This window comes from Pelodiscus sinensis, chromosome 4, assembly GCF_049634645.1.
Source record: "Pelodiscus sinensis isolate JC-2024 chromosome 4, ASM4963464v1, whole genome shotgun sequence".
NCBI lineage: Eukaryota > Metazoa > Chordata > Testudines > Trionychidae > Pelodiscus > Pelodiscus sinensis.
This window is the reverse complement of record NC_134714.1, coordinates 48,626,163-48,639,834: the sequence shown is the minus strand read 5'-3', so window position 1 is coordinate 48,639,834 and position 13,672 is coordinate 48,626,163. Positions and strand designations below refer to the sequence as shown.

The window sequence follows — 13,672 nt, the reverse complement described above, 5'->3', positions numbered from 1 at the left end:
ACCAGCCTCACTCACAGGGAAGCTACGTTGCAGGTTCTACATTATAACATTTATACCATGGAACCCACAGTAAAGCCCACTATCTGGGAGCAGGCTAGGGGTCCTGCTCCCAGGGAGCCAGCTGTCAACCCACGCTGCAAGCTCCACAGTATAAGTTATACTGCAGAGCCTACAGTGAAGTCAGCATAAAGCTCAGTATATTATGTATATTTTAGCATTTATATTTTTAAACAAATTTTTACATACCTACTTTAAAAAGTTTAATTTCACAGTCACCATCTTTGACTATCTTTCACAGATTAGTGTTGTGCAATCATATCATAGCACTTTAGGGGGTATGAACTTTAGTCATATTACAATAAAAGAATATTTTATCCTTTGACATTTTAAATCTGAGAGGATGATTCAAGGATTTTATGATACTTAAGATTAGAATATAAGAAACACAAATCCGCATGTACTAATTTAGTATTGCTTTATACTGTCAATATTGGCAAGGTTGCATTTTCCCACCCTTAAAAATTGCTTTGAGAAAACTTATGCATCATCAAAATCCATCTACAAATGCTTTCCTACTTAAAGCCATTTTCACAACGTGACAGAAATACTGCAGAATTAGTGTACTGGATAAAAGTTCCCAAACATCTCTCACGATCTTAAAGTAATTGCTTACTGGCAAGGAGATGCGCCTCCCACAAATGAAGTCTAGGGCAGAGATTTTTTTCCTCCCCTTCACTCCCTAAACTAATTATTCATAACAGTTACTCCGTCTACCTCAACAGGGATAACCTTTACAATACCAGAATAAAAGCATTCAGCATATACCTATCTCAGTTTGGCAAAAGGAAATCACTCGTGTTTCAGAACTCAAAGTGCATGGAGTTACATTTTAAAAAGATTCTGTGTTTCAATAGTCAGGTTTAAGAAAATGAAAAAACTGGTGCAGAATTGTCTTACCACCACCTCAGTAGTAATGCATTAACCTACTGTGCAACCAGACAATGTGTGCCAATAGAAATTTTTCCTCAAATGCTAAAGCTCTCATTTATTAGCTTAATTTTTATGATCCCATATGCCCCCTTCTGAAGCACCAATCTAACATTGCTTTGGATACCAGTATGTATGTAATATCTGCAAGTCAGGTAAGGAAAAGTAAAGCCAACTAAAGATTACAGAAACAGAGCACTGCTTGTCCCCTCCTCTCCTACCTCTGTATGAGGCAGCAGCATGGGGGGGGGGGGGGGCAGAGGGAGAAGAGGCAGCTCCCCAGGAGCCAGTGCTCACAGGAAGCCTGCTTAAAAGCCAGCTCCCCCCACCCCCCCCAAGCACCAGTTCCCACATGCTTTCCCCGTCTCTCCTGGGGCTGCTATTTCTGATACAGAAGCACAGCGTGGATGGGTGAGGGATTGCATAGAACCATGAAGGCTAACGTGACCCGAGGCTCATAGGTTAACAGTTTATACATGTATGTTGTTGCATCCCTAGTTTAACAGAACAAGTTATATTCCATTAAACTGAAAATAAAGTTCATCCACTATTTTATTTAAAAAAAGGAAAAAGCATATTACTTTTCCTCTCTGGAATGCATATTTAAGGGAATTAAACTTTTATTACATTACATATGAGAATTGTCTAATAACTGTGCATTAATTAGGTATAATGCATTTCTATTAGCATCAACAGAAGCTGTATATATTAGGACATAATTTGGCCCACAGTAGTTATTTTTACTGGAACAAGTGAGATTCTTTGGTTATCATTCCCTTGCCCCATCTCCTTTGGGAGTTTTGATCAGTATCCATCACACACATTAACTTTTCAAAATAAAGGAGAAAAGTGTTGCATCCAACTGGCTTTTAGTTTTTATTTTTTAAGAACAAAAAATATCCTCCACCTTAGAAAGTTAGGTTGCCATTTTACATTTCAGAATACAAATCTGAAAAATGCTGTAAGAACAAAGACAGGAGTTCAGCCAAGCATTCTGCTTCTTATTGCTGTAGTTTTAACTCAAGTCCACTTAGAATTCTATGTTTTGGTCATTTATAACAAGAATATGTTCAAATATGCTTAGAAGATTAACTGCAATGAAGAAGTTTAAAACAAGACAATTACAACGCTGACAATGAACATAGGAAAAAAACTCCATCTGCACTGAAACAATCCTTGAACGACAAGCATTATGTACAAGTACAGTTTAGTTAGAAGTTAGAACATTAAATTACAAAACCTTGAGGGCCTAGATGCAGTTCATGAAAGAGTGAAAATCCATTAGTCCTTTTGCTCCAACTTTGGAAAGAATACATCTATAAATCTTATCCCAAAAGATGATGAGTGAAGTGTTAACTGTCTCATCCATCCCTCTTTTTCCAGCTGTAATACAGAATACTTGAGATTTGTTGCTAAAGCCAAATATAGTAATATGCACAAATACTTTGTTGGACAAAGTCTGGACAGCAGACAGTACACCTGAGTTGAGGCTTACAAACTGCTTTTGTAAGCAATGTTAGATGAATGAATCTCTGTTACTCACTCTAAAGGCATTTTCTTAGAAAATGTGTAAATAGAAATATATATTTAGGCAGATGTATACTATACAATAATAAAACCTTTAAGTCCTATTTAATGATTTGATTAAATATAGAAGGCAAAGTTTACTCAAAGTACATTACAAAAAGCTTTCACAGTGCAATATTGAAACGGTCACAAAGTTAAGAAAATACTGATATCAAAGTACAATCACTATGTTAAAATAGGCAAAACTACTATACAAGAGCATCTTGTAAATTAAAGTGAATGAACACAACACTGAGGTATGTTGTGTCCCTACTTTACACATCTAGTTTCCTAGTTTTCAGAGTCATAGCTGTGTGTTGCCTGTTTTGACATCTGTTGAAGTCTTGTTAAAACAAGGTGGTTGGATCTTCTTTGCAGGGTGACTCTAGAATCATTGTTACTTTTCGACTAGTAAGTACATCTGGGACTTATTTTCTTCAATACTGCACAATTTCAAAGTAGTGTAATATCGCCATGATGTGTTGAGGCATAAACACGTAGCCAGTGTACAGTGCCATTCCAACAATAGAAATCAGCATGGAATCTGAGCAATAGTTAAGGAAAGCTGCAGTTTAGAATTCTGTTAAACCACAAAACAAGAACGTTTTAACACTATCCTTCAAAACTATTATAAAACTTGTATATACATGCTGCCCCCGACTTGCGACGCAATCAGTTCCAGAGATAGTGTTGCAAGTTGGGGGCATTGTAACTCGAGTCCACATTATGTCAAGCATCATACACCGTCGTAAATACAGGGCCAAGTACGTAAGTTGGGGGGTTTTGGCCCCGTCCGCATTTACAGGAAAGGTTGTATGTGCGGGGGGTCATAAATCGGGCAGTCGCAAAGTGGGGGCCTCCTGTACTCAACTGTATTCACATAAGAAGAAACCTATGTGAAAATTAGAAGACCAGTAATGATAACTCTACAAGAATGTTTTCTAGATTCTTGATTTTATTGCCAAATGCCTTGGACATTAAAAAAAAAAACCTGTCCATTTTTTGGATGAGGGAAGGAAACAGAAGGAGGAGAAACATATTAATGGGAAATAATCAGATTCCCCAAAAGACAAAAGCTTCTCCACATTCTGAGTTTGACCCTGTCAGCAAGAGCAACATCTACGTGCTAATTCAAAGAGAGGGGAGAGCTACACAAAAGATCTTTTACCCAGATATCTATTATAATATGCTCGTATTTGAATAAACCAATTTTTCAATGCTGATCTCAAGGGTTCTCTTGGAAAAGAATGTCCTAAGTAAAGAAAACCTTAATTTCTATGTACACATTACTAGGAGAACAATCGTTGGGTCACAAGACCTGGGTACCATTCCCAGCTGCCTCTAGAAGGTGTAGGGAACTTTTTTGTGGGTTGGGGGCCACAGACACAGAGAAAGAAAAAAAAAATCAGTCAGGGGCCGCGCACAAGTGAGAAGGAAGAAAAAACCCACCAAACGCTCACTCCCCACATTCTTCTTGCACACCAGAGTCTTTAGGGCGTCCCAGGCTAGTAGATTTTGTGTGTGCACACACTCCAATCCCATGGTGGGTGGAGCTACAGAACCAGCAGAGATTCTCCAATGCTGGGAGAGGAGCCGCAAGCTTAGAGGGCCTGATGCAGACAAGCCTGGGGCTGCATCCAACCCCTGGACCTTAGATTCCCCACTCCTGGCCTACAGGCTCTGGGCAGGTCACTTAGCTTCTCCATCTGCAAAATGGGGGTATGCTCTCAATGCTCGTGATGCTCATTTTTCAACAGCACTTCAATAAAAGGAACTATTGTAGTATTAATTCTCTTAACTTATAAGTAGAACCAATCTAAATGTTCCACTTCACGTACAATAGACAAACAGGAAAGTATACAGAAACAATAACACATTGATTGTGTGATAGCCAGATAGTTCCTTTATAAAGGGACTGACTCCCTTAAGCCAGCAATACTATATTTAGTGCTGGGTCAATGTCATTTTTGCAAATCTTTTACTTTAAGTATGAACTTTAAAGCCCTGAAGAGATGGTGTTTCAAGCCAGATAAATGGTAATACCCATCCAGCAGCAATTCAAGGGCTTACAGGACATTAATATCAGTTCAGTATCTACAGGTATCTATTACAATCAAACTCACTGAATGTTTCAGTCAATAGTTCAAGGACTGAATAAGCACAAAGACCAAAATAACATTCTCACTCAAAGGAGCCTAAAAGACAGTCTTTTAAAGACATCTTTTTATTCAAACGCAGTGTTCATACTTCTCAAGATGCTTAACACTTTACTTCCTGTTCACACTGGCCAGTAAACTTATAGTCATTGTAAAAATTAAAAATGACCAACAATTGCTAAAGTAGTATACACTAGCTATGTTAAGTAATGTTTAATTAGCTAACTGAATAGTCAATGGAATTTCTATTGACTACTCGATTAGTTGATAAGGAGGGCACACGCTACCCATGCTGCAGCTCTGCAGTTTAAATGTAGTAGGAGCCAGGCTTGTAGGCAGCCCAGCTCCTATACCAGGGCTACTCAACAAGCAGCTCGCAGCGCATTTGTTTGTGGCCCACGGTGCAGTTTGGGTTTACATGAGGCTCAATATGCGGCCCACGAGTGGAGTCTTTCACGCATGGCCTCCACTGGGAGCACGCTCCATAATGACAAGTCAATATAATGTTCTTCTGTTGTAATGAGCAATGACAGTCCAGGAATTTAACTACTAAAATGCATTTCAAGTGCTGTTATGGGTGGAAATCAGGTAAATATTGCATTTTATTATTATCAGCAGAACTGACTTAAATGGGGCTTGTGTGTTGTGTAGTCTTGCCTTAGTCTTTGTATTCATGACCATCAGTGTGAAAGATGCTATTTGCATATATATTTGCACGTATATGCAATCACATTTAAGTTGAGGCTCTCACCATGTGCTGAGAGTATCATTGTGGTCCCCGGGGCTTCCAAAGTTGAGTAGCCCTGTCCTACACTTAAAATGCAGAGCTGCAGTGAGGGTAGCTCAAGATTCGCATCTGCTCCAGGACTGCTGCACCTCTGCCTTTTAAATGTAGTAAGAGCCACCTGAAGTAGTCCCAACTTGCATTGGGTTCTTCACTGTGCCTCCCTCCCCACCGCCCCTGAGACTGTGCCAGGGGGACCAACGCTGATACAGAGGTAACAAGGTGTGGGATGGAAACAACTAATCAAGCAGTGACTCGCCTAGTCACTTACATTCCTAGTACACACAGTAGGGATGTTAGATATCAGATAATTGAATAGCTGCATAACTATATGTAATCTTAGTGGTTACACCACTATATGATAGTTCCCAGAAGTGGGACTGGCAGCCAGTGCTCTCCCAGCCCCACTCCCAGGGAGCCCTCAGACTACCCCACACTGCCTCTATCAGAGGTAGCAGCGTGAGGTGATAGCAGCCCCTGTCCAAAGCAGATATGAGCTCCCCACAGACAGAGGCTGCTCCATGGGATGTGGAGCAGCCTCTGACAGTGGTGAGCTCGGACCCTCAATGGGCAGGGGCTGCTGCCACAAAGCAGCCGCTGCCCACAGCAAGCCAAGGCTCACCGCAGACAGAGGCTGCTCCGTGGGATACAAAGCATCCTCTATCCACAGGGCTTGCCTTCAACAGAGGCTGCTTCATGGCAGCCTCTCCTGCTGTCCCTTCTAACAGAAGCAGGAGCATGGGACGGGGGGCAGGTGGTACCACAGAGCCAGTGCTAGGGGGAACTAGATTTTAAGCCAACTCTCCCCAGCACCAGCTCTCCTCTTTGCTGTCTCGGATACTGAGGCAGCAAGGGGGGGGGGGAGAAATGCATGTAGTCAACAAGATTAACAGATAAGCCTAGGCTTATCAATTAATCGTATAGTCACCTACACGTTGATATCCCTAATACTCAGCAATTACTTCAATACAATAAAAAAATCCTGAAAATATCTGTCAAATCAATTTTAAATGCTACTTGCAGGAACTAGTGTTTCAGTTTGTAAACAAAATATGGACAAATACACACACCCTTCAGTTACTTATGTTTTGTCAGAATCAGAAGATTGCTTAACTGATAATGAAGTCAATGTTCAAGCCTAATTACTCTGACAAATCATAACACTCCTGAAGTATAGAAAATAAAGATCTTTCTTCACTGATACTGGACCTGGCATAAATGGAGCCAGGAATTATTACAAAAGTATAGACTACCTAACTTGAGAAATTCAACATACTACATGAATGTACATGAACATGAATGTTCAAGTCCATTCATTTGTTCTGTATGCTTTCCATTTTTTACCATTACTGTAGAAAAAAAATTACCTGAAGCTCAAATAGTCCATATAGTAATAGAGATGTAGCTGTGTTTACTAACAGCAGATATTTTCTTTACAACAGACCATTACCCCAACAAGGACATCATTATTGTTACTACCACCCTATTCTCTTTGTTATCGGTTACATTAATTTATTTCTTCTCCTGTCAGTGCTCCTTGCAAGTACTTTTAAAGGTCATCTGCAAATATGGCTGCAAATATGAGGTATTGTTTTAACAGATCAAATTATCACATTCAGAATAGAAAGGCACTGGAGAGTCAAACCCCGAAGACATTATCTTATAGAAACAACTACTCAATTAAACAATTTTCTAGATATAGGTCTCTACATTGAACCTTCATATTAGCAGTCTATTTTGTAGTGAAATACATAAAACGGGCAAATTCAGCAGCTACAGGGTCAGTAAACTAAAGACCAAGCAAAATGGAAACCTAGAGTTGCATGACTATGCAACATATATAAGTTACTTTGCTTGTTACATGAAATACACGTTTTCCTTTCAAGTGTGCAAAATATGAAGAAATACATGAAGTACTTTTGGCTAATAAAAACATTAATTCCTCAGGTTAACACACAGAAAAAAATCGCATAATAAAAAAAAATGAAAGGAGAAATTGCATCAAGACAAAAACCCATCTCTGACTCAAATGAATTAAACTGCTAAATGGATAGAAGAGGTATAAATCCAAAAAGAGGCCTGTGAAAGTTTAAGCTAGACAGATACTGGATACACCTTACTTCTTTCTAAAAGATACTCTGTTGCTTGCTCTCACAGCTGGCAGCACTTGTTAGTCTGTTGTAACAATACAGATAGTGAATATGAATGTGATTTTAACAAGCAAAGAGCGAACATATTCCTCACACATGGGCCAAAAGAAATAGTACCACATTAACCATTATACACTTTGCACCACTGACACGTTCAAAAACTAGTGTAGTTATAACGGCAACTATCTGACATGATTAAATCATCAACTCATACAGACCAAGAGAACTCTTGAGTTTTTAAACTACCAGCATACAGGGGGGTTAGCCAGTGTAGCTATGTGAACAAGGGCCTACCACCTCCCAAAAATCACTTAAAGGCATAAACCATACACCTGCCAAGAGTGTGTTATCGGGCCCATTTTACAGACAGGAAGGGGCACACCAGGCACTCAACATCAGAGAAGTGCTCCAAGGCATTCAGAGCACCTGGGAACACAGAATCAAACCCAGACCTCCCAAGTCACAGCCCGGTGCCTTGACCTCACAGCATTCTTCGGACGCGGGCTGCAGGGACAGCAGAGCAGCCTGCGCAGGGAAGAGGCCAGACCCACCTATTGCCACCCGCAAGCACCTCTCGCAGCTTGGCTGAGGCCGAGCCACACCCCGCGGCGCTCCCACCGCTGAGTGCGCAGAGAAGCACGCGAAGGCTCACAGCTTGGACAGCAGCAGAGCAGCCACTCGGGTCCAGCTCCCGCCCGAAGCGGAGCAGCAGGCCCTAGACAAGCCACTGCTGCGCCCCGAGCCCGCCCCCTCCCCACGCGGGGCCATCACCCCTCCCCCGCACCTCCGCCTCACTCCCCTTAGAGGCCAGCCACGTGCTACGCCCCCTCCCCGGCCGGCTCACTATCCTCCGGCGCGCGCTGCCGCTCAGTTAACGGAACCCAGGCCCGGGCCGCGGAAGGATACTGAAGACCGTCCGCTCCCAGGGCTCCAGCATGTAGAGCGCGGTGACGAGCAGATACTGGTAATAGAGCCACGACACCCGCCCCCAGGCCGAGCCTAGCGCCATTGCCGGACCTGTCTGCGTGCGGCGTGCGAGGCCCCGCAACCTGACTGAGCCCGCTCTGAGTAGGCGGGGAACGTCTCCCACCTGCGCCCCAGGCTACTCTCATGGTACTGAGCATGCGCTTGTGAACTGAGCATGCTCAGTAACAGCTGTTCGGAACGGCCCCCTTGTGGGGTGACCACGTGCGCCCTGCTTCTGACTGGCTTGCTGCGCAGCCAGAGGGGCGGGGGTGACAGTTACCCAATGGGGATGAGCCCTCTGCTGCGGCTGGAAAAAAAAAAAAGCAATGGGGGCGGAGGAGATCCCCGCTCTCGCATCTCATCACGTGCTTCCCAGGACTGTGCCCTTAAGGGTACAGTGCACAGCAGAGGAACTGGTGCCTCCAATGGAGCTGTTAAAACAGGTTTGAGTCAGTGAAGTATTCTACATACGATAACTGTCAATGTTTAAAAGACTCTCTCGCGCATGTATTTATATGCCCCTCTAACACCTCATAGCTGCAGCAGGGAACATATTTGGCTTGTCTTTTGTTCAGATTGTTGGACTGGACTGCAGTTTTCTTGCAATGCACTGTTAAATGGCGTTTTGCTCCTTTATTTACTTTTTGAAAGCATATTTTTATTACTCTTAACACTTCATTCACTGTTACCATTGCGCAGATGAACGTCAATAGATATTTTTAATAGCAATCATTGGAAATTTAACAGTCGTTAGTAGCTTCCACAATCACATCTGACGAAGTGGGTCTTTGCCCACGAAAGCTTACACTCCAATAAATCTGTTAGTCTATAAGGTGCCACAGGACTTCTCGTTGTTCTCACATATCACAGTAATTCTGCACCTCTTGTTTGTATTGAAATATTAGGTTATTTACATTTTGGTTCTTTTTCATCTTTTATGTAAAGGTTTATTTTTTTGGATCACATGATTTCAAAGCTGACAGATGGTTTGATGTCAAAACTTCAGTTTTCTTTGAGCCTAAGTTTTCTTTGAGCACTAGGAGCCTATAATTTTGCCTCCTAGAGCATACAAGTCACCTCAAACAACTGCAACTCAAAGTTTTGACCCTAGTTAGTAAACAAGGAGTGAGGCATACCATATTGGTACACAAATTAAAATGTATCATTAAAAATTGTATTTCTTGGTAGGGTAGTATACCCTGGCCAGCATACTCTGCTGAGTGATAAGGTGTAGTCCTTGGCTCCTTTCTATGGGTTCATTGTACAGCTCATGTCCCATGATGGGGCCATCAAGCAAGCCCAGTGCTGATGCCAGTCTGCCTGGGTGCAGAAATACAGCACAAGTTTGGAAAATAGATATACTATACATATCTATAAGTCCTGTTTGTACAAAGAGGTACAAACATACAAATGAAATTGACAGGAAAGCTGGCTCCTAGCTCCCTAGACAGACTGCTGCTAGATCTCTGCTCCAAGTTGGGCTCCTATCCCGGCTCCCATGCAGGCTCCCCACTCCTAACAGAGAGCTCTGCTGCCTGAGTTCCTGGCTCCTCACTCCTCACCAGCATCACAGCTGTCAACTGGACTCTAGGTGCAGATCTTCCTACCAAAAGGGAGAAGCCCCTAGTGGCTCCTGGCTAGGAATCAGGAGGTGAAAAGCCATGTGGTGTTGCCCCCTGGTGACAGCAGGAAAGCAAGAAGCCCAGGCAGCCGAACTCCTGATCTGCTCTTCAGTTGATGGAAGAATCACTGGTGGAGATGCACACTACCAACAGGTGGGTAACGTGTACCTCAGTCACCACAATATAATTAATGCAGTAGCTGTAAATTGACGTAACATAGGTCGATTTAAGATTACAGTGTGGACATAGCCTTCATCTCATGCACATATTTTACATTGTTTACCACTGAGATGGATTTGGGTTTTACTTTTAGTTTTCACTGTTAAACTTGAGACATTTTTGGCAAAAGTCTACATATTCTGCATTGAGAGGACAGCAATTACTAGAATAGAATTACCCTGCTTAAGATGTTCAACTGCTCCTCTGCCAGCAAGATTTACTCTTCCCTCTGAGACTCAAACTGTCATAATCCTTTTCCAGCTGGAATTCTGCTACTATAATCAATCAGTGTTGCTATTTGACAAAGTAGATTTCTAACACTTCAAGACTACTAGAAAATGCTGAATTTTACTGGAAACTGCCAAATGATTGCTGCTGTGTGCATTTCACAAAAAGCTTGCAACATTAAACATCTTTGCATTCCAGTAAATAGAGGCCATATTTGCACCATCATCTCTTGAAAGAAGTTTCCCTAAAATTCATAGGATAAAAGGGTGAAACTTGTGCTAAATTATTTTCCCTTAAGGTTGAATAAATTATTTCATTTTTTATAAATGAAAAGTTTATTTACAAAATAGAAAGTAAGTCTACAGTACAAAAAACTCATTTCTAATCTGACTGAATAGCTTCATATATAGAGATACCTCTATGAACAATGTGAAGTCAAACCATAGGATTTTATTTATTTTAGCAGTAGCTGGAGTTGTAATACATAGTACAATTTGATGTGGAACACCATTTGATATTTTAATATTATGAAGATAATGCAATTACACAACACTATATTTTAACTAGTTACTTTGTCACTCATGGCAGTCTGCATATTCAAATACAGCTGGACTTTGAACATAGCTGTAAAGTTAATTTCTTTTAACTGCCATTTGTCAACATATTTACACTTCTAACATTAATTCCCACCCCCCTTTAGACTGTGTTTTACAGAACTAAAACTCCAAGATGTGCTTCTTTGCACATAGGCCCTACTGTCTCAAAATACATATGCTCCTTTAGAAAGAATTTGGGTGACAGAATTCTTCCCTCACCATACCCATTACCCTAGCCCAGAAATAGTTTTGAAGAACACATGAGCCTTGCATTGTGAATTGAAGTTGAACAGATTGAGTCTCTGGTGAACTAATGGGGAAAGAGAATTCTGTAGCCAATGATACCTCTCTGAAAATGGCCTGACTGAGCCCCTTCATGATTAACCAAGGAATTGTGAGTTTGAGAGCCTCAGATAATCTCAGTTGGCATGGTATTACAAAGGGGGGGGACCAGCGAAAACCTGAGGTAACCAGGCCTGACCCAATAAAAGACCTAGTTTAAACCAGCATCTTATAATACTCCCAGCAGTATTACCTTCTGGACCATCTGAAGTATGAGTGATCGAGAGGCAAGGTAGGTGAGGTAATATCTTTTATTGGACCAACTTCAGTTGGTGACACAAGCTTTCAAGATCTGTATAAGCTCAAAATCTTGTGTCTCTCACCAACAAAAAAGAGACCAACAGAAGATGGCCCAATAAAATATAACATCTCACCAATGTTCCCACTATTTTTTCCAGCTGTGTGGAATAATTTTTGTTATATGCACCAAAGCATATGCAGATGTGCATCACAAGTAGAAACACATGCTCTTGTCAGTGGGTACTCTGCTAATCAGCTGGGCAGCATTTGAATCTCTCCTGGTTAGCAACCCAAGTGCACAGCTTACAGGAAACACTGCATCTGATCCACCTTGCTTCTCTAATATTCTAGTTTAGCTGTTTAATTCTGTGCAAAGCTCATTGCAGTAATACCAAAATGATAAAGCCATGGATCACTGTGGCAAGATCCACATCTGAAACAAACAGCAGCTGCCTTTTGGACAAGCATAGGTAATACTCTAGGTCAAAATCAGCAGAGGATCCATAAGAACTGTCTAAGGGAGCTCTTTTAAGTGTCAGTCACATGTCTTCACCACAGTTTCCCTTCCAGTTTCTTTCCAGGTTTGTACAGTTGCTGAGGCAGTGTGAAAATAACACACACTTTTTGGTAACCTCTCTGTATTAAAGTAGTCCATTTTGACCTTCAAGCTCTGTAGTTTGTTAGCCATTTCCTTGGCCAACAATTCCTTTGCCCTATTGGGCAGGGATAACAATGGGGCAGAGTAGTGAGGGTGAAAAGAAATCCTGAGACTCAGCCCCTGGATAAATGCATGTGTAACTCACACGCCAATGTCACTCTGCTCATGTGTGCCTGTGTCTCTTCCCTCTCTGACTATCTTCATCTTGTCCTGCTCTTCATCTTGAACCTGTCTCCACTCCTCCACCCTTGTAGCTTGTTTCCCAGCTTTCTGTCTGTCACCCTGGAAAGACCAAATTAGGACTTAACTCCATGCCAGTCACTTCAAATTCTGCTCCAGGCTCACCTTATGGAGTTCTAGCAGAGACATGATTTCTGTCCAGAACTACATTTCCTAGAAATTCTCTTTATGAGAGGGCCAAATCCCCACCACCAGTTGGGCTCATGGCACCCATTCTTAAGAGGGCCAGAATGCCCCAATACAAAATTCCAGATTTCTTCATCAAATAAAATAAACGAACATAAATATTGTATGGCTATACTAGTGTTTCTCAAACACGTTGTGGGCCCCAGGGAAATGACTAAAGGCAATGTAAGAGGCTGTAGCATTGAAAATGTGATTCATCTAATACAAAGAAAATCTCAATCCCTGTCCACATTTATCCTTCAAAGTCAAATATTCTGTTAACTTCTCAAAATACATATATTAATTATAAAGGCTTATAATTCAAGCTTTTTTCTCTCACTTTCATAAGTAAACATAAATAGGCAATGAAAATATTTTACTCTCAGTGAGTCACCAATCTGAAAACTTTGAGAAATACCGATAACAATGGCAACAGAAAAAATGCTATTAGGTAATCAAAAGCAAGAGGTTAGCTTCTGGGAGTCTGCTTTGTCAAGTAGACTAACCATTAACTTGACAGTGACTTTGTATTCTGTTTGACAAAAAGTCCAAACTACCCTATAAAAAGCCATTAGTTGCTTCCATAAAATAATTATCAGTCTCCTAAACAAAGAGGAAAAAACAAACAAGCTATTTGGCAATAGAATTGATTGTACACATAGCTTTTTCCTAAGACATGTCCATCAATCACAACTAAAGGGAAAAAAAATGTAACAAAACACAAAACAGCCTGTTGTACTTACTTACAATTCA

At 41.3% G+C, this 13,672-nt stretch overlaps 1 protein-coding gene across 1 annotated transcript; it reads right to left on the bottom strand.

Moving 5' to 3' along the window:
• Positions 1-1,850: 1,850 nt before the first annotated feature.
• On the bottom strand, positions 1,851-8,758 carry SPTSSA (serine palmitoyltransferase small subunit A). The gene is made up of 2 exons (XM_006117670.3): positions 8,550-8,758; positions 1,851-3,097 (listed from the first exon to the last, which is right to left on the bottom strand). Exons 1-2 carry the CDS (start codon positions 8,650-8,652, stop codon positions 2,991-2,993), a joined length of 210 nt encoding a protein of 69 aa, XP_006117732.2. The 5' UTR covers positions 8,653-8,758; the 3' UTR covers positions 1,851-2,990.
• Between the last annotated feature and the right edge of the window lie 4,914 nt (positions 8,759-13,672).

What these genes read in the sequence shown, in the direction of transcription:
- SPTSSA (XM_006117670.3), bottom strand. Translation starts at nt 8,652, where the DNA reads ATGGCGCTAGGCTCGGCCTGGGGGCGGGTGTCGTGGCTCTATTACCAG. An exon ending in CTGGGAGCGGACGGTCTTCA is followed by an intron (nt 3,098 to 8,549) that starts GTATCCTTCCGC and finishes ACTATTGCTCAG; the next exon opens with ATTCCATGCTGATTTCTATT.